Here is a 26,064-nt window from a genome sequence, read left to right as displayed (position 1 = left end):
ATTTAAACAAAAAATTTCAATTTACAGATCCAAGAATCTCAGAAAACCCCTAAAGCCCCAACATAATTTGGCAGAATGGTAAAAACCATGGATCCCAGAGTGAAACCAAGCAGCTTCAAATGCCGCTTCCCCATCTGCAGTGATGAGAAAGTGCCCACATCATGGACTCCTTCTAGATCTTCCTAAGTGCACATCTGTACCAGTGGGGTATCACTGACCCCTTGAATGGTGGCAGGATTGGTAATTAATCAGTTATGAGATCGTCTACATAAAATGCTCATACAGGGCCTGGCACAAAGCTGGAACTTAGCTATTATTGTTATTGTTGCAATAACGTGGTCCCTGCACGCCCCAGTGAGGAAACAACAACTTACTCTCATCAGTTGGGAAGACCTTATGGGTGACTGAGTTTCCAAAGCAAAATATGGGACCCTGGTGCAGCGACCATGACTGTGCTTGTGCAGACAGTGGACAGGGTATTCAAAATTGGGGAGGACCTGGAAAATCATGATGTGGAGCCCCCGTCCCCAACTGAGGGCCCTTCACCATCCGAGGCTCTGACTCCAGAAATCACATGGTTGCTGAGTCCCAGTGAGTCTCCAGCTGAGGAGGAGTTTCCTGAACTGGGTCACTTGAACTGCAAACTGCAGGAAGAGACCCACAGAGAGGAAGAGGAGGAAAACAACCAGGTAACCACAAGGAAGGCACCCGTGTGGCTCGTTGCCAGTACACCCATAGCCCACAGGCATAAAGGCCACCCGGGGAAGGAGGCTGAAGCCTAGCCCCGTCCTCCACCCTGACCCTAACCCAGCTCCACACCACCATGTGCCACACCAGTTGCTCCTTGGGCTGCCAACCGGCTTGCCCTGCCACCTGCTGCTCTCCCCAAAGCTTCGGGAGCTCCTGTGGCCACCCGGCCACCTGCGTGTCTCTGCTGTGCCGGCCCATACGCAGCTCTGCCACCTCCTGCCAGCCAGCCTGCGGCTGCCTGTCCCTAGGCTGCCCAGCGGCCTGTGGCCAGGCCTCCCTTTGCAGCCCAGCCTCATGCACGCCCAGCCCCTGCCAAGTGGCCTGCTGTGTGCCTGTGAGCTGCAAGTCAGCCAGGTGCACACCTGTGAGCTGCCGGCCTGCCGTGTGCACACCCGTGAACTGCCAGCCTGCTGTGTGTGTGGCCCCCTCCTGCCAGTCTTCTGAGTGCTGCCAGTTCCCCTCCTGCCCCCCGCCCCGGTCTGCAGATCTGTGCCCTGCGGCACCCCTTCCTGCTGCTGACAAATCATCTGGAAAATCAATTCTCTGCTATTGATCTGAAAGCCTTTCTCTTTGTCTAATTGTCAAGATCCTGCCCGCACATCTCATTATGGAATCAATGATGGACCCACACTCCATAGGAGCCGGAATGTCCTCCCTAGTTTTCGTATCCATGAGAGCTCAGTGATTGATAAAAAATAAATCTCTCTGCTCCTAGTGCTGTTCTCTGTGATTCTCCCCACTGCTGTCTCTCCTTGCAGTTCCCTCCGGGACAAGCCGATGGCAGCATGGAGCTCCTGTTCTAGGGTGGTTGTCCCGGGACAGTCACACCCCTCGGGATGTCGGGGAGACCCTCTGGGCAACGTGGTGGCCCTGGCTGTTGACTCTAAAGGGGGCGTTCCTTCCCGATGGTCTCAACTGAGGATCTTAATCCAGGGCTCTGGGGTCCTGGAAACTGTGCCAATGAGGCATGATCGGTGGAGGCAGAGGCAGGGCCTGAGCCACCCAGAGCTGCCTGACAGTTTCTGAAGGGCTTTCGGTGGAAGAGCTTCATTGTATGTTGCCCCGAAGGCTGGACCAAGGAGCCAGGATGACAGGAGGCGGATTTCAGCTCAACAGAAGGAAGAGTTCCCTAAAAGGCAGAGCTACCCGGCCACATCACGGGCACCTGGTGACTGTTCCAGCTCCTGGGTGCTGACGGCTTGAAGAGAAGGCACACTTATTCCACTGTCTTCATAACAGACAAAAACTGGCATCAACCCCCATGTCCATCAGCAGGGGAACGGATAAAGAAACCACGATATAGTCAGACGATGGAAAACAAGTCAGCAATAAAAAGACACATGACCTACACATGCAAGAGCATGAATGAATCTCGAAGACACTGTGCTGCCAAAAGAAGCCAGGCAGGAGTCCCTGCTGCATGATTCCATTTACATGAAGTTCCAAGACAAGCTGAACCAAATTATGAGTTTAAAACATCAGAACTATGGTTGCTTCTGGAGGGTTGGGGTGAAATTGACTGGAGTGGGGCAGGAGAGGACATCCTGAGACATAAATATTGAACTCTAGTTAATGATATGCCTCCTGAAGAGTTTGAGTGAAGTGTGCTGTTTCTTGTAACTTACTTTGAAATTCTTCAAAAAGTAAGAAGTGTGGCTACAGCGTGTTTGACGGGCAGGTATGTGAGGAAGCGAGTGAAGCTCAGCATTCCCTGTAGAATCTAGGAGTGGACGTGTGGATTCTCACTGGTTAATTCTTTCTACTTTTTGCTATGTTTGAAATTTTTCACAACAAAATGAATGAAAAAATGGTTGAAAATAATAGTTAAGAGCTAAGCAGTTAAAAATAATAAAAATGTTCACAAAAAAAAATAGAAGCCACAAACAGGATTCCTGCTTTGGACGGGAAAACCTCTCCCCTCGCACCCCTCTCCTTCTCTTACTGACACACATCCTTACCTAGGTGGCCTCTGATACATCTCCTCAGAAGGTGGTTTTAAAACCTTGACACTTTGAGTCCCTCTCCCTCTCCAAGCTTCAAGAGATCATGGAATTGGCATGTACATCAATGGGTACCAGAAAGCAGAGCTGACAGCAAAGAATGCCGTTCACCTTATGTCTCTAATGTTTCAAATTGTTGACGTAGTATGATGAACCAGCCATTACTTACAGCTGACTTTCTCTATAATAAACTTATTTTGTGAGAATGCCTATGTCCCCATTAATACACTAAGACCCTAAAAACTGACAGACAATATTTACGAAGGACCTCTTCATCCATATTATACCAAATGCAAAAATGCACAAGAGAAGGACATTAGATATTGATGAAAGGCTCAATTCATCAAGCAGATATAAGAATTATAGACATGTATGCACCACACCAAAGAGACCCAAAATAGAGGAAGCAAACATTGACAGACTTGAAGTGAGAAGTAGATAGTTCTACAATAATAGTTGGAAACTTTAATACCCCATTTCCAATAACAGACAGAACATCTAGACAAAAGATCAATAAGGAAGAAGAGGACTTGAACAACACTGATAGACCAACTAGTCACAACAAACACACACAGAACACTCCACCCAACAACAGCACAATGTACATTCTTCCCAAGGGCACATGAGACATTCTCCAGGACAAACCACAAGTGAGGACACAAAACAAGCCTCGATGAATTTAATAAGACTGAAATCATAAAAAGGGTCTTTTCGAACCAAAATGGAATGAAGCTAGACATCAATAACAGAAGGAACTAGAAAATTTACAAATATGTGGAAAGGAAACAACATACTCTTAAAAAAAAGTGTAGGTCAAAGATAAAGTCACAGGGAAATTAGAAAATTCTTAGAGATGAATTAAAATTAAAACACAACGTATCAAATCCATGAGATGCAGTCAAGGAAGGGCTCAGAGGGGAATTTAAACCTATAAATGCCTACACTGAAAAAGAAGAAAGATCTCCAATCAATACCTTGAGGATTGCTCCTCAAACTACACCTTGAGGATTGTTCCTCAAACTACACCTTGAGGAACTAGAAAAAGAAGAGAGAACTAAGCCCAAAGCTACAAGAAGGAGGGAAATTGTGATACTATGATTTATAATAATAATAATATATTTGGTCTTCATCCGTTTCTGGCTCACAACTCCTAAAACCCTCGGAATTCCCTCAGTGAAGAGAGCGATAGAGGTGAGTTTGGAAAGCACCTAAGGATGTGGGCTGGTTGCCACGGGAACCAACCATGTGATTACAGGGTTGGAACTTCCAGTCCTACCCCCAGACCTCCAGGAAGGGTAAAGGGGCTGGAGACTGAGTTCAGTCACCAATGGCCAATGATTTAATCCACCATGCCTATGTAATGAAGCCTCCATTAAAAACCCAGAGAGGTTCTGGGTTGGTAAACACACGGAGATTTGGGCAGAGTGGCATACCTGGATAGGGCACAGAAGCACTGTACCCTTCCCACATACCTTGCCCTATGCATCTCTTCCATCTGGCTGTTCCTGAGTTACACCTTTTTATAATAAACCAGTGATCTAGTAAGTAAAATGTTTTTCTGAGTTCTGTGAGTGGCTCTAGGAAATTAATCAAACCCAAGCAGGAGGTCGTGGAAACCTCTGATTTATAGCCATCGGTCAGAAGCACAGGTAATAACCTGGACTTGCAATTGGTGTCTGAAGGGGTTGGGGCAGTCTTGTGGGACTGAGCCCTCAACCTGTGAGATCTGATGCCATCTCCAGGTAGATAGTGTCAGAATTGAATTGAATTCTCGAACACCCTGCTGGTGTCCCAAAATTGCTTGGTGCTGTGTGGGAAACCTCTCCTCCACACACTGGAAATTGAGTCTCAAAACCAAAAGAGAAATAATAAAGATTAGAGTGGAAATAAACGACATAGAAGAAAGAAAAACAACAGAGAGAATTAACAAAACCAAAGGCTGATTCTTTGAAAAGATAAACAGAATTGACTAAAAAAGAAAAAAAAGAGAAAAAAGAAAGAAAGAAATTTAGTAGGGATATCACTATGGACCTTACAGAAATAAAAAGGAGTATAAGAGAATACTATGAACAAGTGTATGCCAACAAATTAGATAACCTAGACGAAATGGAAAATTTTGTATAAACACACAAATTACCAAAACTGACTAAGAAGGAAACAGAAAATCTCAACAGACCTATAACAAGTAAAGATATTGAATTATTAATCAAAAACCTCCCAAGAAAGAAAAACCCATGACTAGATGGCCTCACTGGTGGATTCTACCAACATGTAAAGAATTAACACCAAACCTTCTCAAGCTCTTCCAAAAAAGAGAAGAGAGACAATACTTCCTAACTCATTCTATGATGTCAGAAAAGAAAATTACAGACCAATATACCTTGTGAATATAGATGCAGGAATCCTCACAAAATACTAGAAACTGAATCCAACAGCATATTAAAAGGATTATACACCATGACCAAGTGGGATTTATACTAGGAATTTAAGAATGGTTCAACATTTTAAAAAATTAACCAATGTAAAATATCACATTAACAGAATGAATGGGAAAAAAAAAAAAAACACCTGATCTTCTCAATTGATGCAGAATAGGCCTTTGACAAAATCCAATACCATTTCATGATAATAATTTAAAAAACTCAGAAAAATAGGAATAGAAGGGAAATTCCTCAACATTATAAAAGGCATTTATGAAAAACCCACACTCAATGGTGAAAGACTGACAGCTTTCCCCCTAAGATCAAGAACAAAACAGGATGCCCATTTTTACCACTGCTATTCAACATTGTACTAGAAGTTCTAGCCAGAGTTATTAGACAAGAAAGAGAAATAAAAGGCATCAAAATGCGCAAGGAAGAAGTAAAATTATCTCTATTTGCAGATGACATGATCTATATAAAGAAGATCCCCAAAAATCCATAAGAAAGCTACTAGAGCTAATAAAAGAATTCAGCAAGGTTTCAGGGTACAAGATCAACACACAAAAAATCAGATGTGTTTCTATACAACAGCAGTAAACAATCCAAAAAGGAAATTAAAAAAAGAATTCCATTTACAATTGTATCCAAATGAATAAAATACCTAGGAATAAATTTAACCAAGGGGGTGAAAGACTTGTACACTGATTACTATAAAACATTGCTGAAAGAATTAAAGAAGACTAAAATAAATGGAAAGACATCTCATGTTCATGGATGAGAAGACTTAATATTAAGATAACAATACTACCAAAGCCATCTACAGATTCAATGCAATCCTTATCAAAATTCCCAACAGTCATTTTTACAGAAACGAAAAAGCTGATCCTCAAATTCGTATGGAATTGATAAGGGCTTAGAATAGCCAAAATAATCTTGAAAAAGAAGAAGAAAGTTGGAGTATTCACACTTCCTGATTTCAAAACTTACTATGAAACTACAGTAATTGAAACATTGTAGTTCTGGCATAAGGATAGACATACAGACTAATGGAATAGAATACAGTGTCCAGAAATAAACCCCTACATTTACGGCCAATTGATTTTTGACAAGGGTTTCAAGACCATTCAATGGGGAAAGAATCATCTTTTCAACAAATTGTGCTGGGAAAACTAGATTTCCACACACAAAAGAATGAAGTTGGACCCCCTACCTCACCCCATATACAAAAACTAACTCAAAATGGATCAACGTCCTAAATGTAAGAGCTAAAACCAAAAAAGTCTTAGAAGAAAACATAGGGGGAACGCTTCATGACCTTGTATTTGACAATGTACTCTTAGATATGACACTAAAAGCACAAGCAACAAAAGAAAAAAACAAACTGGACTTCATCAAAATTAAAAACTTTTGTGAATCAAAGGACATTACCAAGAAAGTGAAAAGACAATCTACAGAATGGGAGAATATATTTGCAAATCATATATCTGATAAGAGTTTAATATCCAGAATATATAAAGAACTCCTGCAACTCAACAACAAAAAGACAAACAACCCATTTTAAATACAAAGGACTTGAACAGAAATTTCTCCAACAAAGATATACCAATGGTCAATAAGCACATGAAAAGGTGCTCAAAGTCATTAGTCATTAGGGAAACACAAATCAAAACCACAATGAGAAACCACTTCACACTCACTAGCATGGCTGTAATTAAACAAAAAAAAAAAAAGGAAAATAACAAGTGTTGACAAGGATATGAAGAAATTGGAACCCTCAAAACATTACCAGTGGGAATATAAAGTAGTGCAGCCAATGTGGAAACATTTTGGTAGTTCCTCAAAAAGTTAAACATAGAATTACCATGTGACCCAGCAATTCCACTTCTAAGAACATACCCAAAAGAACTGAAAAAAGGGGACTCAAATGTTCTTTGCAGCATTATTCACAAGAGCCAAAAGGTAGAAACAACCCAAGTGTCTATCAACAGATGAATGGACAAACAATATGTGGTATATCCATACAATGGAATATTATTTGGCCATGAAAACGAAAGAAGTTCTGACTCATGCTACAACATGGATGGACCTTGAGGACATTATGCTGGGTGAAATAAGCCAGTCACAAAAGGACAAATACTGCATGATTCACTTATATGAGGTCCTTTGAGGAGTCAGATTCATAGAGACAGAGACAGGAAGTAGAATGGTGGGTCCAGTGGCTGGGAGAAGGGGGAATGCGGAGTTAGTGTTTAATGTGGACAGAGTTTCCGTTTGGGAAGATGGAAAAATTCTGGAGATGGACGATGGTGATGGTTGCACAACAATGTGAATGGACTTAATGCCACTGAACTACATTTAAAAAATGGTTAAACCAGCAAATTTTATGTTATATATATTTGACCACAATAAAAAATAATTCAAACGGAAGAATATATTGTTTCGGCATACATATAATGATAAATATAATAACATATAACAATTACCAAGTGCTTATAACAAAAAATATATACACATGAGGCTGCAGGTGGATGGGCCAAGGCCCAGGAAAGTGGTGAGGGAAGGAAGTGGGGAAGGATACTGTGTTTGCAGAGCGTCCGTGCGTGGGCGTGGACTGAATTATCCAGCACACAGTGTCAGAGCCTGCTCCAGGAAAATGCTGTGCTTTCTGGCTCTTTGTGGCATCTGCTCACACCGAGAGGGCAGGATGGCTCCTCGCCTTGGCTGTGCCTGGGGAGGCGCAGGCTGGGAGGAGGGCCCGCGCTGTGGGAAGACACTTGGCTCTCAGAGTCCTCGCCTGCTCGACAGTGTGAGTGTGAGCATGGCTGCATCCCAGGGGCCAGGGAGACGAGGACACACGGGGGAGAGGGCAGCTGCGGGCAGAGGCTGGGGACAAACATTCATCCACATCCACACACACCAAGAGCCTTGGACAAGCACTAGCCTGGCTTCCAGTAGCTCAAGGCCGGGCCTGGGATGACCCAGCCCCTGGAGGGCCTGCCCGCAAAGTCGCCAGAATTTCCTGTTTGTTGCAACCAACACCTGACAGCAGGCCTCAGCCCCGCTTAGGGCAGCCACTTCCCAAAGCTTGCCGTTATGCTTGCCGTTATAGATCCCATCTCTTGGAGATGCATCTTCCACAACCCAGGAGTCTTTCTCATGGACCTGGAAGCCATCCTTTGAAATGTCATCGTCAAGAGAGACAAGGCCCAGCTGCCAGTCTTTGTGGAGGGCAGGAGCCTCACAACCACAAGCACCAGGTGCAACCCAGTGGCCTAATCAGTGACCCGCTCTCTTCACCTTTTTGTAATTTCCACCTCCCGGACTCTGCGGAGCCCCCTCTGGTCCCCCTCCCTCATTCTCCCTGTAAAACGCCAGGTCACCCCCACAGGTCACACCAGACAGGTAGCCCCACTCTGGTCGCCCGCACAGGTCACCCTGCACAGGTCACCACCACAGGTCACCCCACACCGGTCACCCCTCAGGTCACCCCCACAGGTCATCCCACAGGTCACCTCCCACAGGTCACCCCCCACAGGTCACTTCCCACAGGTCACCTCCCATAGGTCACCCCCACAGGTCACCCCACACAGGTCTATGCTGAAGTCTCGTGCCCCTACCCATTGTGCTGAATAAAATCTGCCCTCACCGCCTGTAGCTAGTGTTGAGCCTTGTCGCTGTTTGACAGTGACCAGGCGTGGTCCCTCCACGGCCAGTGAGAGCCAGGGCTCCTTCGGAGAACCCCTGCGCCTGCACCTGTCCTCCCAGCATGGGAAAGATGGGCCCGTGGGCCAGCACCTCCTTTGTCCTCAGTGCCCCTGTTAGCCAAGAGGGGCACTGCGACCTCACCCTCACCACGCTCGTCCATCGGACCCCTGCTGGCTACCTGGGAGCCCCTAGGGTCCCCAGAGACGCCCATCACCACGTCCAAGAGGGGGCCTCCCAAGCTGTGGGCACCCACCCGGGGCCCTCCCTCAATTCCTGCGGCTTCTGGGTGCTCACGCTCTCGGGGCCTCCCCGCATCCCTGCTCCCCTGACTGGACACAATGCTCACCTTTGGGCCAGAAGTGCCTCCACAGATCCTCCTCCCAGCACGGAACACGGCCCCTGGGCCTCAGTCTCCCAAGCCCTCTTCTCAGACTTCCCACTGCAAGGTGGGCAGGTCGGGGGTGATTATGGCACAAAGCAGGCAGTCCTGGCCACGCCACATCCCACTGGCCACGCCCCACCTTGGCTCAGACTCCCTCAGGGCGGCCAGGACCACCATCATCTGAGACCCCTTTCCTGGATCCGTTTCTCCTCCAAGTTCCCCAGCCCCGGTGGTGTGCCAGCTTAGGAGAGCCACCTGCTCACCACACGGGACTTTTGCAAGCCAGTTGTTACACCACCAAGAGCTTGAAATCAGCCGTGGAGGGAATATTTACCCCACGGGCACTGGCAAACAGCCCCAATCAGGGCTTGTCATTTCAGAGCCAGTTCACCCCAGACGCCCCTCCTCTCCCACTGCCTGTGGACATCAGGCTCCCTCTGACTCTTCGGGTCCAGCCAAGCGGCCCTCCCTTACTCTGGGTCCCCTCCTGGCCAGCCCCAGCAGAGGGCTGCAGAGTTCTCAAGAAAGAAGGCTGCAGAATGTCTCTGTTCTTGATTAAAAACAACTCAGCTCCCAGAAGGAAACCTTCCAGCCTCTACAACAACCCCTCTGGATGCTAGCTTCCCCTCACAGTCCGTGTGTCCACCTTCCTGCATGTGAATAAATGCAAATTCTCTCGCTCTTGATAGAAGCTCCTTTTTCAGAGCTGGTCCCAGCTCTCTGAGCACCCACACCTTCCACATATTTTCACACCAATCTCACACCACCATTTCTAAATCGAACTCCATCCTGCCCCCTCACCCCTCTGACAGAATCCAGAGTTCTCACTGTCCTTCTGTGTCTCTCTGCTCTCTGGGGCAGCAGAGTTTACGGTTATAACTCGGGCCCACTGGGGTTCCCATCCAGCTCTTCTGCTTGCTAGTGTGGGCTCTGGTGCGAGTTCTTCATTGCGCCTTGGTTTCACCATCTGTAAAGTGGGAATAAAGCAGCACCCAGCTCACAAGGTTGTCGTGAAGGTTAGTGAGTTAATAGTCATAAGTGGCTCAGAATAGTTCCTGGCATACCAAGACCTAGTATACGAGTGTTTGGGAACACAGTAAAAATAAATACAGCTCCCAAGCCACCCATTAGTCTACGGATTCAGGAGAGGATTATATCCCATAATAAAGAGGATATAAAAAAGGAAAGACAGAATATGGTTATGATTCAACCGAATGCTGAGAAGTAGGGGAAATAAAAGTAAGAAGCCTCAGAAAGATGCTCAGATGGAGGCGGTCAGGAGCGACTGGCCCTCCTGGGCCCACCCTCAGGTCTGGCTCCAGCTCGTCGTGGCTTCCCCCGTGCCGGGACCCCAGCTCCGTGCATCCCCTGGGCTCCAGCCTCTCAGGAGTTTAATGAGATGAGCTACCCGTTGTGGGTCCGGGATGTGCATCCTCAGGGACCTGCTCCAACAACAATAAGGAAATACTCTTCTAGACCACATGATGGACAACACACACCCCGGAGGTGTATATAAGCCCCAAACAGCTCACACACCCTTAACAACCCACTCCCACAGACACTCACACACACACTCTCCTCCAGCCCCACCGCCCCACCATGGCCGCCTCCACCCTGTCCGTCTGCTCCAGCGACCTGAGCTACGGCAGCCGGGTCTGCCAGCCCGGGTCCTGGGACTCCTGCCCCAGCTGCTCCCGCCAGGTGGACGACTGCCCAGAGAGCTGCTGCGAGCCCCCCTACGGCACCCCCAGCTGCTGCGCCCCGGCCCCCTGCCTGACCCTCCTCTGCATCCCAGCCAGCTGTGTGTGCAGCCCCTGCCAGTCAGCCTGCACCAGCTCCTGTACTCCCTCCTGCTGCCAGCAGTCTAGCTGCCAGCCCTCCTGCTGCACCTCCTCCCCCTGCCAGCCATCCTGCTGTGTGCCTGTCTCCTGCACACCTGTCTCCTGCACACCTGTCTCCTGCACACCTGTCTGCTCCACACCAGTCTGCTCCACACCTGTCTCCTGCACATCCATCTCCTGCACACCCATCTGCTGCAAGCCTGTGTGCCGTGTGCCCATCTGCTCCGAGGCCTGCCCCTCCTCAGACCCCTCCTGCTGCCAGCAGTCTAGCTGCCAGCCCTCCTGCTGCACCTCCTCCCCCTGCCAGCAGGACTGCTGTGTGCCTGTCTCCTGCACACCAGTCTGCTCTGGGGCTGCCCTCTGCCCAGCCCCCTCGTGCTGCCAGCCCACCCCCTGCTCCCCGTCCTGCTGCAGACCCTCCTCCTGCATGTCCCTCATCTGCCGCCCTGTGTGCAGACCCTCCTCCTGCGTGTCCCTCATCTGCCGCAGGCCCGCCTGCTGCGTGCCCGTCTCCTCCTGCTGTGCCCCCGCCTCCTGCCAGCCAAGCTGCTGCCGCCCGGCCTCCTGCGTGTCCCTGCTCTGCCGCCCCGTGTGCTCCCGCGTGGCCTGCTGTGGCCCCGCCTCAGCCCAGAAGTCCTGCTGCTGACCGGGCACGTCCCCCACCTCTCCCACTGCTGCCATCGGATGTAACCCCAGCACAAGCTTCAGTACTCGTCTCAGCGTGAGCATTCGCTGACCTCAGACCCCAACGACCAGGGCTCAGCCCATCTGCAGCCTCCACATCAGGCCTGTATGAACCTGAGACGGCCCTCCCCTATCATTGGTGGGCTCACCGGCCATGGCCCCAGCCCTTCCCCCGTAGCCTTACCGGGGCCTCTACCCTCTACCCTGGAAGCCGTTTGCCCTGCCCACCCCAGACACGTGTCTTGAGCTGAATGAATAAACTCGCCATCCTTGCCTCTGCTGGTCCTCTCTCCTGGCCCCATTTTATGTTTCATTTTTCCGGCCCTCCACGCAACCCTGGCCTCAGCAACCCTGGAGATAAGCCACGTCTTGGGAGCATTTCCAACGGTGATGCATTCTGAGGCCCACCCATTGGCCCACGACCCCCAGCCCCTGCATCTGACCTCCAGGCAACTCTATGGTGGCTGTGCTGTGTGTCTGGGGCTCAGGTGGTCAACAGCCACCTGGCCAGCAGGCCCCTGGAGGGGAAGGCCCTGTTGCCCCAGAACTGGCTCTCCATGGTCAGTCTGAGGACACCCAGGGGGCAGGGCCCAAGCTGTCCAGGGCCTTCCTGGGGCACAGCTGAAAAGGAGCGTTTCTGCTGACCACCAGCTCCCTGAGTCTGTCCCTCCACCTCCCCTCGAACCTTAGCACTTTATTCAGATGTCCCAACCCCGTCTGTCTGTGCCTGTGCAGGCCAATGACAACACCCTTTCCCCAGCCCCAGGTCCAGGTCGGGGGTTGCAGAGGTCAGGGGGAAGAGGCCAGAGGGTAGGTGACTTCAAGGGCCCACTCTGGGGTCTGGGGCCCGCTTGCCGCCCTTGGGTGGTTTTCCCTCTGGGCCAGTCTGGACGGGTCCCCAGTTTCCCTGAGCTTCCCACGCTCAGGTCTTAGACCTGGACACAGCTGCTTCCTAACCTGCAGTCCCCCTGCCTCCATATTCCCACCAGTGCCACCTCCTAGCTCTTGATCCCACCCTGCTATTGGCATGACACCCCCATTCCTCCCAGGAGGTGATGAAATCCAGTAAGGTGTTCCCCCGAGAGAGGCAGAGCAACAGTGAACCCCCCTAGAGCAGGTCTAAGACAGCACCTGACCCTCAGCCCCTCCCCTGGAGAACCTGGGCTATACTCCCTGGGCTGGGCTGACTATTTCAGTGCCATCCTCCAAAAAGGGGGGGTCTTCAGGGAACCTGTTAGTGGAAAGTAGGGCCCCCTCCCAGCAATTAGAATTGAGTGGTGTAAATGGGTGTAGACAGACTAGCACCCTATAGTCCTTCCTCCTACATTCTGGGGCTGTGGAGGTAGGTGGGAGTCCCGACCCCTACTTCCCCTGAGGACCCTGCCCCCACTCTCCTGGGGGACCCACCCCTCCCTCCCAGGACCCTGCTATGGAAGACAGGGTATAAGATGTCAATACGAGTGACACCAGCATCATGGCAGAGTGAGCTGTTCCCTAGTCTCTCCCCTCTAAGTTACAACTAAACGGACATTCATTAACCAACAGAGGATTCCCTTCAAAGCACAATAGGATGTCTGAGAGATCCACGCAGCCATACATCTGAAGGTGGGGGTACTGGATCCCCGGGAAGCAGTGGAAGGAGGTGAACAGATCCCCTCCCCTCCCCAGTCACAGCGATCTAGGTTGCAGGTCCTCAAGCAGCAGCCAGTACACGACTGTGAGAGGAAGCGGGGAGCAATGCAGGCCTGTAAACAAATGCTTTCGCTTTTGGAGTTGCAGCCCCACCTGTGGTAACACTCTCCACCAAGTGGCACAGTGCAGCCACCACTTGGGCACCCCTACCAAGCTCAGCAGCCCAGGTACTTCCCATGACCGCAGAGCCAACCGCATGCGTGAAAGAAAGCACCCCTCCCCCCAAGCCTAGTGCACCAGCTCAGCTGGCCCCTGGCAAAGGCAGTGGTCCCACACCAGAGTGCCCGCGCAGGCATGTGTGGCGCGCCAAGCAGCTGCGGCCAGCGGGCTAACACAGATGATCCCTATGGGCACAACTTCCAGCAGACAGAGCAGGTTCAGAAAACAGGTCCTGCCCCCCCCACAAGTGGTGGCAGGTGAAATCTGCAACCTGATGCTACCACCAGGTGCCAGAAAAGGATCACTTCATCAAACACCATGAAGAACTACATTAACACTCCGGAGCAGAAGGGAAATGACAAGTCTCCAGAAACCAATCCTGAAGTCACAGAAATTTACAATCTAAATGACACAGAATTCAAAACAGTTGTCATAAAGAAACTCAATGACTTACAAGAAAACTCAGGAAGACAGTTCAATGAGCTCAGGATAAAAATAATGAGTAGAAGGAATACTTCACCAAAGAGATGGAAATTCTAAGGAAAAAAACAAACAGAAATTCTGGAGATGAAGAACACAAGTAATGAGATAAAAAATAATCTAGAATCCTTAAATAATAGAGCTGACATTATGGAGGACATAAATAGTGACTTAGAGGGTAGAAATAGAGAAATGCTTCAGGTGGAAGAGGAGAGAGAACTAAGACTTTAAAAAAATGAAGGAATTCTTCAAGAAATATCCAACTCAATTAGGAAATGCAACATAAGGATTATAAGTATTCCAGAGGGAGAAAGGAGCAGAGAGCTTGTTCAAAGAAATAATAGCTGAGAACTTCCCAAACCTGGGGAAGGAGCTAGACTTACAAATACATGAAGTCAATAGAATGCCTATTTACATCAATGCAAAAGGCTTTCTCCAAGGCATATAATAATAAAACTGGCAAAAGCCAATGACAAAGAAAAAAATATTAACAGCAGCAAGGCAGATGAAAATAATCTACAAAGGAACCCCTAACAGGTTTTCAGTGGATTTCTCAGCAGAAACCTTACAGGCTAGGAGACAATGGAATGATATATTCAACATACTGAAAGACAAAAACTTTCAGCCAAGAATACTCTATGCAGCAAAACTATCCTTCAGATATGATGGAAATATAGAAGCTTTTCCAGATAAACAAAAGCTGAGGGACTTCATTGCCACTGGACCTCACTTACAAGAAACGTTGAAAGAAGCCCCCCAACTGTAACAAAAAGGCAAAAGTTTACAAAGCTTTGAGCAAGTAGATAAATAGACAAAATTAGAAAATTGCAGCTTTCTATCATAACAGGTTAGCAAACACTTAATTATAACATAAAACATAAAAGGAAGGAAAGCATCAAAAATAAGTATAAACACTTCAATTTAGTTACAAACTCACAAGACAAAACAGAATAATTTGTGACAATAACTCAGAAGGGGAAGACGAAAGGGATTGAACCTGCTTAGGCTAATGGAGATAAAAGGCTATCAGAAAATGGACTATCTCATCTACGAGATCTTTACAAACCTCACAGTAACCACTAAACAAAAAATCAGAGCAGAGTCACAATTAATAAATAAAGCGAAAATTGAGAAAACCATCACAGAAAACCATGACACTGAAATGGCAGTCAGAAATACAAGGGAAGAGAAACAATGGAAATATAGAACAACCAGGTAACAAGAAATAAAATGGCAGTATTAAGCACTTATATATCAGTAATCACTCTAAATGTTAATGGATTGAATTCTCCAATCAAAAGACACAGAGTAGCTGGATGCACTAAGAAACAAGATCCAACAATATGCTGCCTCCAGGAAACACATCTCAGCTCTAAAGACAAACATAGGCTCAGAGTGAAGGGATGGAAGACAACACTCCAAGCAAATGGTAAACAAAAGAAAGCTGGTGTTTTGCTTACTTATATCAGACAAAGCAGACTTCAAGGTAAAAAAGACAATGAGAGACAAAAATGGGCAGTGTATAATGATAAAAGGGACACTCCAACAAGAGGATATAACACTTATGAATATATATGCACCCAACACAGGAGTACAAAAGTATGTAAAGCAACTATTAACAGACCTAAAGGGAGAAATTAACAGCAACACAATAATAGTAGGGGACCTCAACACCCCACTTACATCAATGGATAGATCATACAGATAGTGAGTCAACAAGGAAATAGTGGGTTTAAATGAAACACTAGACAAGATGGACTTAATAGATATATAGAAAGCATTCCATCCAAAAACAGCAGAATACACATTCTTCTCAAGTGCACATGGAACATTCTCAGAGATAGACCATGGGGGGAAACAAGGCAAGCCTCAATAAATTTACAAAGACTGAAATCACATCAAGCATCTTTTCTGACTGCAACACTATGAAACTAGAAATCAACTACAAGAAAAAAGTTGGGAAAGTCACAGATAGGTGGAGTCACAAACATGCTACTGAACAACCATTGGATCGATGAAAAAATCAAGGAAAAATAAAAAAATACCTGGAGACAAATAAAAATGAAAATACAACATATCAACTCATGGGAGGAAGCAAAAGTGGTCATAAGAGGGAAATTCATAGCAATATAGGCCCACCTCAACAAACAAGAAAAATCTCAAATGAGTAATCTTAAACTACATCTAACAGAACTAGAAAAAGAAAACAAACAAAGCCTAAAGTCAGCAGAAGGAGGGAAATAATAAAAATTAGAGCAGAAATAAATTAAATAGAGACTAAAAAAACATTAGAAAGGATCAATGAAACTAAGAGCTGATTCTTTGAGAAGATAAACAAAAGAGAGAAGTCCTCAGCCAGTCTCACTAACAAAAAAGAGAGAAGGCTCAAATAAATAAAATTAGAAATGAAAGAGGAGAAATTACAATGGATACCACAGAAACACAAAGGGTTATAAGAGAATACTATGAAAAACTACATGCCAATAAATTGGATAACCTAGAAGAAATGGATAAATTCTTAGACTCATACAACCTCCCAAAACTGAATCAAGAAGAAATAGAGAATCTGAATAGACCAATCACAAGTAAAGAGATTGAAACAGTAGTCAAAAACCTCCGCCCCAAAAAAGTCCAGGATCAGATGGCTTCTCTGGAAAATTCTACCAAACATTCAAAGAGGATTTAATACCTATCCTTCTCAAAATATTCCAAAAAACTGAAGAAGACAGAATGCTTCCTAACTCATTCTATGAGGCAAATATTACCCCGATACTAAAACCAGAGAAGGACAGCACAAAGAAGGAATATCGCTGATGAACACAGATGCAAAAATCCTCAAAATATTGGCAAGCCAACTACAGGAATACATTAAAAGGATCATATACCATGATCAAGTGGGATTTATACCACGGGCACAGAGATAGTTCAACATCCACAAATCAATCAATGTGATACACCACATTAACAAAATGAGGAATAAAATCACAAGATCATCTCAATAGATGCAGAGACAAGATTTGACAGATCCAACATCCAATTATGATTAAAACTCTCAAGAAAATGGGTATAGAAGGAAAGTACCTCAACATAATTAAGGCCATATATGACAAACCCACAGCCAACATCATACTCAATGGTAAAATCTGAAAGCCATCCCTCTGAGAACAGGAACAAGGCAAGGGTGCCCACTCTCACCACTCCTATTCGACATAGTATTGGAGGTTTTCGCTGGAGCAATTAGGCAAGAAGAAGAAATAAAAGGAATCCAAATTGGAAAGGAAGAAGTGAAACTCTCGCTGTTTGCAGACAACATGATTCTATATATAGAAAACCCCAAAGAATCCACCAGAAAACTATTAGAAATAATCAACAACTACAGCAAAGTTGCAGGGTAAAAAATCAACTTACAAAGATCAATTGCATTTAAATACACTAATAATGAACTAGCAGAAAGAGAAGTCAAGAATACAATCCCACTTACAATCACAACAAAAAGAATAAAATATCTAGGAATACATTTAACCAAGGAGGTGAAAGACCTATACACTGAAAACTATGAGACATTATTGAAAGAAATCGAAGAAGATATAAAGAAATGGAAAGATATTCCATGCACACGGATTGAAAGAATAAACATAGTTAAAATGTCCATACTACCTAAAGCAATCTATAGAGTCAATGCAATCCCAATCAGAATCCCAATGACATTCTTCAAGGAAATAGAAAAAAAAAATCCTAAAATTCATATGGGGCAACGAAAGACCCCAAATAGCTAAAGCAATCCTGAGAAAAAAGAACAAAGCCGGAGGCATCACAATCCCTGACTTCAAAATATACTACAAAGCTATAGTAATCAAAACAGCATGGTACCAGCACAAAAACAGACACGCAGATCAATGGAACAGAATTGAAAGCCCAGAAATAAAACCACATGTCTGCAGACAGCTAATCTTCAACAAAGGAGCCAAGAACATACAATGGAGAAAGGAGAGTCTCTTCAATAAATGGTGTTCGGAAAACTGGATAGCTACATGCAAAAGAACCAAAGTAGACCATTATCTTACACCATACACAAAAATTAATGCAAAATGGATTAAAGACGTGAATGTAAGACCTGAAACCATAAAACTCCGAGAAGAAAACAGAGGCAGTACACTCTTTGACATTGGTCTTAGCAGTGTCTTTTTGAATACCATGTCTACTCAAACAAGGGAAACAAAAGAAAAAATGAACAAATGGGACTACATCAGACTAAAAAAGCTTCTGCATGGCAAAGGAAACCATAAACAAAATGAAAAGACCACCCACCAACTGGGAGAAAATATTTGCAAATCATATATCCGACAAGGGGTTAATCTCCAAAATATATAAACTCATATAACTCAACAACAAAAAAACAAACAAGCCAACCAAAAAAATGGGCAGAGGATATGAACAGACATTTTTCCAAAGAAGATATACAGATGGCCAACAGGCATATGAAAAGATGTTCAACACTACTAATTATTAGGGAAATGCAAATCAAAACTACAATAAGATATCATCTTACACCTGTCAGAATGGCTATAATTAACAAGACAAAAAATAACATGTGTTGGAGAGGATGTGGAGAAAAGGGAACCCTCATACACTGCTGGTGGGAATGCAAACGGGTGCAGCCACTATGGAAAACACTATGGAGATTTCTCAAAAGATTAAAAATAGAAATACCATACAATCCAGCTATCCCACTACTGGGTATTTACCCAAAGAACTTGAAATCAACAATTCAAAGAGACTTTTGCACCCCTATGTTCATTGCAGCATTATTCACAATAGCCAAGACATGGAAGCCACCCAAGTGCCCATCACCTGATGAATGGATAAAGATGTGGTATATATATATACAATGGAATACTACTCAGCCATAAAAAAGACAAAATCGTGCCATTTGTGACAACATAGGCAGACCTTGAGGGTATTATGCTAAACGAAATAAGCCAGACAGAGAAAGACAAACACCACATGACTTCACTCACATGTGGAAGATAAACACACGGATAAAAACAGATTAGTGGTTACCAGAGGGGAAGGGGGTTGAGGGGTGATAAAAAGGGGTAAAGGGGCACATATGCCCAGTGATGGAAAAAAATTAGACTATTGGTGGTGAGCACGATGCAGTCTACATAAAAACTGATAAACAATAATGTATACCTGAAATTACACAATGTTATAAATCATTGTGACCTCAATAAAATAATTGCAGAAAGAAAAAAAGAAGTCAATTCCCCAGCTGTTACCGGGGCCAGGAAATTCCCTGGATCTCTGCCCACCGCGGCCCTCTTCACGCCTTTAGCAGCCTCCCTCTAACCAACTTCACGGCCCCCCCGAGAGACCAGCGAACCGGGGGGCCTCAACATCCTGTGTGCCTTGAAGCCCACAGGCGCCTGCTCAGAAACACGTATTTAAATGCATAAAATATAACACTCCAGAGTTCAATCAGAGACAATTGTGTGCAACTACAATCACCAAAATATTTTAAAAACAAATGATGTAGTGAGATGTGGGCTTTTTCGTTAAGGCATTACGAGGAGCCTTCCGCGGATGGGGGCAGGATGTCGCAGCGCACCCAGGATGGGGCACCGGGATGCCGGCGGCTTCGCTGGGGACAGTCCCCACGTTGCCGACACCGCGGCGCGCATCCCTCCCTGGGGAGCTGCTGCGTCCAGGTTAGAGTCGTGAAACAAAGACGCGGTGGGTCCTGCCCAAGTTCACGGCCCCTGAATTCCACCCCCCGACTGGACGCAGCCCGCGGCGTCGGGAAAGCGCGCACCCGGCGAAGAACGCCTGGCTTAACCAGAAAGGAGCCGAAACGCGGACGCGCCTGGACACTGTTGTGTTCCGCCCTGCGGCGACGTCCAACACTGTGACCCCTCCCCGGCGCGCCCCAAGCTCAGCCTCCGACCCCCAGACGCGCCACACGCGGAGCGAGGCGTCCGCGGAGGGTCGCGGTCCCCATTGCGCACCCCGCGCCCGGCCCCCACCGGCTGCACCCCAGCCCGGGCGCCCGCAGACCCCAGACCCCGGCGCGCGCTCGCCCCGCACCCCGACCTGCGCCGCCCGCGGGTTTGAGGAATTTCCCGGCGATCTCGCTGTGCCAGCGCGGCAGCGGGCCCCGTGGAGACCGCGGGGACGCACGGGGCCGAAAAGACGACGAACACACTTGTCTACCTGGGTGAGTACGCCCTGGTTTCTCCTCCGCGCACACACACACATATTCACACACACATATTCGCACACGCACATACGCGCGCACACGCACTGCCTTCGCCTCGGCGTACTACCACCCCTCCGCGTCCCCAGCGCTCGGCCCGCGCCCGCACGTCCTGCGCGCTCCCCGGGGGTCGTCCCGCCAGGTCGCACACGGTCCCATCCTGCAGGTGCGCGGCGAGGCCCGCGGTGAGGGCCCCGGAGGAGCCGGCGGTCGGGGCTGGCCCCCACTCCCCCACCCAGCGGTGGCATCTCCTGTCCTCAGGGTCGACCCGCCCCCCTTCCATCGCCCGTGGCTGGAGCGGGGGCGGTGGGGGCTCGCCGGGCTGCACACCGACCCTGGACTCACCTTGGAAGTGCGGTCGGCATTTCTTCTCCTTTTCTGCTCCCACCTCCCAGCGGCGGGCTAAGTACCCCTGACGTGGCCGGAGATACTCAGTAGACTGGATTCGCCTGAGACCCACACGAAGTCCCCACCCCAGGGCAAAGCTACCTGGGCCCTGGCGGCGCCAAGCCCGGCCCTGGGGGTGGGATGAAAAGTGAACCGTTAACAGATGGGGTCCCCACCCCGGAGCCGCGAGCCCCTCCGAAGACCCAGACACACCGGAAGGTCCCAGATTTCACGTCGGATGCGGGGTGAGGAGGGGTCGCCGAGAGCGTCGGTCGGCCCCCAGCCTGGCCCGCGACGCTCCTTCATGCGCTGATGCGGGGTTGGGACTCGGAGAGTGACAGCCCAGGACCACGACCCCCGTCGCTTCCCCAGACTCTCAGGATGGGGAGAGAAGTGGGCGCCCTCCCGTCCCTACTCCACCCGGACACGGAGGCCTCCTCCAGGCGGGGAGCTCAGAATCCACCTGGGAGGAAGGGGGTAGGGTGGCGGAGGGCAGCGGGAGGGGGAGCGAGGGTCTTCTACGCTGCGGGGCGGGGGGTGGTGTCAGCTAAAAACCAAGCCCAGACCGGGAAGCATGCGTTGGTGGCTTCCTAGATTTTATCCTGAAAAAAGACTGCCTGGAAATCCATGACTTACTCTTAAAGATCAATACCATAGAACCAGCATATAGTGTATGAAGTTACATTATAAAAAGGAATATTCTTTGTTTCCTAATTTCCGTGCCAACCCAAAAATGCCCTGGCCTAAGGGTTGAGAAATTTTAAAAAGGAAAATGGTGACAGGGTGGCAGCGTGCTGGCTCTGTGGTGGCAGACTGTGAGTGCTCTGGTTTGGCATGGCCTCTTCTGTGCCTGGGAATGAAGGAGGTGTTCCCTCTGAGATTAGCTTTTGGAGAGATCAAGGAGCGGGGTGTAGCGGGTTCTGGGGAGCACAGGTGGCTGAGCCTGTGCTGACGGGGGTGGTCATTCATTTAGTGGCGCATATGGACTTTCGCTAAAAGTGACATAAGTAAAAAGCACTACAAGTGTTGGGACAGCCTGTCCCCGATTGCCACAGACTCCAGGCCTGCAAAATCATCAACCCGGTGAGGTGGGCCTTTCAGCCTTGATCCTGTCATGACCTCCACTACCTCCTAGCGCAGTGCGAGGGGTCACCTGGGGTTGTGGGGCTCAGACGCGGCTGGTCTTGGCAAGGGGGGCTGCGATTTGACCACGGTGTGAGCTCCTCCGAGCTGACAGGGACCGTGCTACCTGTGCTGCGTCCCCAGCGTCGGGCACAGTGCGCTCCTTGCCAGGGGTATTGAGCGAATGAAGGAGGAAGGAAGGGGAGAATGGAGGGGTGCCGTGTAGATTAGGTCTGACGCCTCACCCAGTCCCCGAGTCCTGGGTGAGGAGCCCACCTCTCCAGGGTTAATGTGCTCTCGGGCACGACCTGGAGATGCATCGGAAGGCTGTCATCCTGACATCCTGCAGCAGGTGACAGTTGTGCCCCCCAGACCCATCCCCACCCCTTCTCTCTGTCCAGCCCCCCTGGAGCCCGCTGTCCAGCTGTCCCCATTACGGCTCCCACAGAATCCCTCCGCCTTGGCCTGTCCACCTGGAGACGAGGCTGGGTCAGGACAAGCCGGGCAGATGTGGCCGTTTCATGTCCAGACAAGGCCCTCCCTCCACCCCCCAGGCCTCCAGGACTGTCCCTCCCTAGGTCTCCTCAACGCTGAACTTGAAGCCCTACAGATGCGCTGTCCTGTTGAGCCATTGTCTCCTCTGTTCTCTAACTCCTGGGCCACTCTGACCAGCCCGCCATCGCCCGTGAGTTAACTCTTTCTAAGGTGCAGCCCTAAAGGTACGGATTTCCTCCCCTCTACTCCCAAACATCCCAGCCCATAGGTTTCCCGCAGCCTTACAGTGATTTATTTGCAACCTACTAGGAGGGAGCGAGTCTGTACACCAGGACGGAGAGAGATGGGATGGTGCTGCCAATCAAAGCGGCCCCCTCTCCCCAGCACAGCACCCTCCAGAGAAAGGGGGGTGGCACCAAGGGGCATCTCACAGCAGCCTTCTGAACTGCCTGTCAGCCACCAGTCACTGCTCCAGTCCGATGTCAACGGTGGTCACAGACTTGGGGGCCAGGACTTCAGAACCCAGGACCCCTGCACATCACACACACAGCGGCACAGACCGATGAAATAGGCCTAAGGAAAGTGGATCCAACCCCCTCTCCACACACACACACAGCCCTACACTGTAAACTCGAATGCTTTTCAGAAGTGGATGGAATCAAAGTGACTTTATTAACTGTTTGAAACCCTGACTCGCCTTTATGCAAATGTCTTGGGAGCGGTCCAAATTCAGTTCAATATTATTTATTTGACTTTTATCTTTCCTCCCCAGTTTGAGGTATTTATAACTGGGTCATCTTTTAACTATTTGCAACACACCTTCGGGGGAGAGGGGGCAGGCTTTATAAATAAACTTTTTTATTATTTTATGCAGGTTGATTCTGTTCCCAGCGCTCAAGGGAACGTGAAGATACATGTCAGTGACTCATCCCCCACCAGGGAGGCTGCCGTGCACTCAGGACTATGGCGGGCTCCAGCTGCACGGAGTCCTTCTGCAAGCCCCAAGTGTTGGCCTCTGTCAGGGGAGGGAGCACGACCTTCAGTTGCTTGAAGCCAGGGGATTTTGCTTGGCCACAGATGGACTTGGCTCCTGTACTGTTTGCAAAGTCGTGCGCCCCCAGGCAGTCCCCATGGGCAGGTGCAGCCCCTAGGGAGCCCAGGAGGGGGGGCTTCAGTCCTTCCCCCAACACCCCCTCACCCCAGGGCGTGCTCACCTCCCACCCACACTGCCCTGGCTGTTCCCAGGGGGCCTGGGGACCTTTACAGAACCCCTCCCGGGTCGGCCTTCCAAACGTGGGTCATCATTGGTCAGCTCCTGGTCACGTCATTGGGAACCAAGTGCCACCAGAGGGAAGAGCCATACACGGAGGGGACTTCAGAGGGCTCCAGGGACCCAAGGATGAATAATTTGCAAATAAAACCGGAACCACACACAAGTCACTTCAGCGCCTCTCTCTGACACCCACAGGCTGACCTCTTGCCAAGGCCACGTGTGCTCACATCGCTCACTCGCCGTTCACTCGCAGTCCTGAAACCGGGTTCTGGCACCCAGGTCTCCTTTCCCCGTTGGTGTGCTTCTGAATGTGAGGTTTGATAAATACAATCTCTTGGTGGGAACTCCAGAAAGGTATGATGATGTCATGGTCATTAGCAAATCCATGGACCTTTCTGAAACGGAGGGGCAGCACCTCCCCTCCAGCTGTGCTCTCCGCTCCCGTGGGGGCTGACCCCAAGGGCTCTGCTCTTGGCTCCTGTGTGGTGTGTTCGGGGCTGTTCCCACCTTTCTCACTTCTCTGGGACAGAACTGCCAGCCCCGGGGTACCAGTCCTGCGCTTTGCTGAGTGCAGACCTGGGCTCTGTGTCCCTTGGGCGGGCGAGGGAATGGCTCCTTCACAGGGACCCTCCTCTTCGCCTTCCTTCCTAAAGCTGGCATAAGGCCTTTCCCGGAGGCAGAGCAGGTCAAGACATGTGAGGGCCTCAGGCGGCGGCTGGTTAACTCTTTGAAAGTCGTCCCCACCCTGTTAGCATTTTAAGGAACCGCGTTTCTATTGTGACCGCCTCGCTGTTCCCTCTCATCTCTGCCGCCGCCCTGCCCACCTCTGCCCGGCTCCCGGTGCTACTCACTGGTGCTCCTAAAGCAACGGCGCCCCGGTGGTCTGGAATCTCGATAGAAAGCAGCATTTAACACCGCATTTAACACTCATGACACTCCTCCTGGCTCTCAGCGCGGCCCCCCGCCCCTATCTCCGTGTCACCCCATTACCTGTGCAGGGCTCCCATTGCTGGGCGCCTCGGCCTGGGGTCGCCAGGGGCAGGAGCGCGAGACACAGCGTCAGCAGGACAGACATGAGGGGCCCGGGTCCCAAGCTCCATCCAGGGGCTCCACACTCAGCCCGCGGGGACACAGCTGCTCCTCAGACACCTGGGTCAGCCTCGGGGCCCCCCGAGCGGTCACTGCAATGGCCACATGTCCGCGGCCTGCGGCAAGGACAGAGGCGGCCCTGGCAGCAGCAAAACTTCTAGCGGCTCTGCCAGGGGAGGCAGGTGTGCTGGCAGGTTGGGGCTGCAGCCGCCGGGCTATCTGCTCATTTCCGCACGGGCGTGGGTCCTGCTGTGCAGGTGACAGCTGATATCATCTCAGCACGGCCGCGATTAGTCATTGGCAGAGCGCATTTTTCCCGAAGGAAAGAAATTGATGGTCCAGTGGAGAGCTGAGAGCAAACCAGAAAAACTCAGAGAACCTGTTTTCCTCGGTGCACACTCCCGTGCTGCCTGCCTTTCAGGACCGCGAGGCCGGCCACCAGCGGCGGAGACCGGTCGCAGATCCCAGAGGGTGTGAGCCTCGGGGCTCGGGCTGCGGTCCCTGCGCTCTGCTGGTTCCCCACACTCGGCAGTGGCCGTCCCCAGGAGGAGCCCAGCTACCGCAGAGGGCTTTTATCTGGTGCCCAGCCCTCCCGAGGGTGTGTGGGTTTGTCAACTGTTGGGTTTCAGGAATTTCCCTCCGGAGGGAAGTCAGTGCTTCAAGGGAACAGCTAATGAGAAGACAGAAGGAGAAGCGTCGCCCCGGGGAGGGGAGTGAGCGCCTGGTGGCCTGCGCCTGCGCGCCCACGGCTGGGTCATGTCATCAAGGCCCAGGGTCACTCGGGTCTGACCTCCCAAAACTGCAGTGGACGTGAAGTGCTGCTCCAGGCGGGACAGCTGTTAAGCGTGATTATTCTTTTTTAAAACACCCCGCCTGCCTACCCCTCCCTACAGTGTACGAGAGCTGCTGGGAGAGACCTCCAGTGCAGGGTTTACGCCCTTGGATGGAGACCCCTGGCGTCCCGGTCCCACGCCGCCAGCTGTCACTGGGTCAGGAGGATCCCTTTCATAGGCCCCCGAAATGCACATTTGTCCTTGTTTCAGAACGACAGTGTTATGGTCGTGAACTCCAAGCTCCCGGGGGAGCCCCAGCTCTGAGGTCTGGGCAGAGGCTGGTCTGACACAAGAAGCTGTTTGTGAAAAGAAGGGATCCCGGGCTTAGGGCTTGTTGTGGGGTGAGGGAGGGAGCTGGAGGGAGAGACAGAGAGAGAGGCAGACAGAGACAGAGAGAGACAGAAAAATAGAGAGGGAGATGGAGAGACAGAGAGAAAGGGAGGGAGAGAGTTGAAGGCTCTTTCCATAAAACAACCCCTGTGACTGGAGAGATTCC

General features: G+C 49.5%; 2 protein-coding genes across 14 annotated transcripts in view; one reads left to right on the top strand and one right to left on the bottom strand.

Annotated features, from left to right (window-relative positions):
- TSPEAR (thrombospondin type laminin G domain and EAR repeats) overlaps window positions 1-25,253 on the bottom strand; it is a 178,805-nt gene extending 153,552 nt beyond the window's left edge. Inside the window, exon 1 of the mRNA XM_087417988.1 lies at window positions 24,637-25,253. Within this exon, the coding sequence (XP_087274114.1) occupies window positions 24,637-24,721 (85 nt within the window). The 5' untranslated portion in view covers window positions 24,722-25,253. The remainder of the gene's footprint in view (window positions 1-24,636) is intronic.
- Window positions 10,860-11,747, top strand: KRTAP10-12 (keratin associated protein 10-12). 13 transcript variants are annotated; one of them, XM_087417980.1, is made up of 3 exons: window positions 10,860-11,014; window positions 11,099-11,476; window positions 11,648-11,747. In XM_087417980.1, the coding sequence occupies exons 1-3, from the start codon at window positions 10,860-10,862 to the stop codon at window positions 11,745-11,747; spliced, it is 633 nt and encodes a 210-aa protein (XP_087274106.1). The 13 variants fall into 13 exon arrangements, with proteins under 13 accessions (XP_087274106.1, XP_087274105.1, XP_087274103.1 ...); XM_087417979.1 differs by having other exon boundaries at window positions 10,860-11,080; window positions 11,129-11,365; window positions 11,516-11,747; XM_087417977.1 differs by having other exon boundaries at window positions 10,860-11,258; window positions 11,331-11,394; window positions 11,503-11,747.
- Window positions 25,254-26,064: the final 811 nt, after the last annotated feature.

This window comes from Ceratotherium simum, chromosome 27 (genome assembly GCF_057802395.1).
Source record: "Ceratotherium simum simum isolate JZ-2026a chromosome 27, ASM5780239v1, whole genome shotgun sequence".
Taxonomy (NCBI): Eukaryota; Metazoa; Chordata; class Mammalia; order Perissodactyla; family Rhinocerotidae; genus Ceratotherium; species Ceratotherium simum.
This window is presented reverse-complemented; position numbering and strand designations above follow the sequence as displayed.

Bases quoted from the DNA above. Each gene is read 5' to 3' on its own strand.
- KRTAP10-12 (XM_087417968.1), top strand. From the start codon at position 10,860: ATGGCCGCCTCCACCCTGTCCGTCTGCTCCAGCGACCTGAGCTACGGC. The intron at 10,914-10,961 runs GTCTGCCAGCCC...TGCTCCCGCCAG, and splicing joins ACCTGAGCTACGGCAGCCGG to GTGGACGACTGCCCAGAGAG.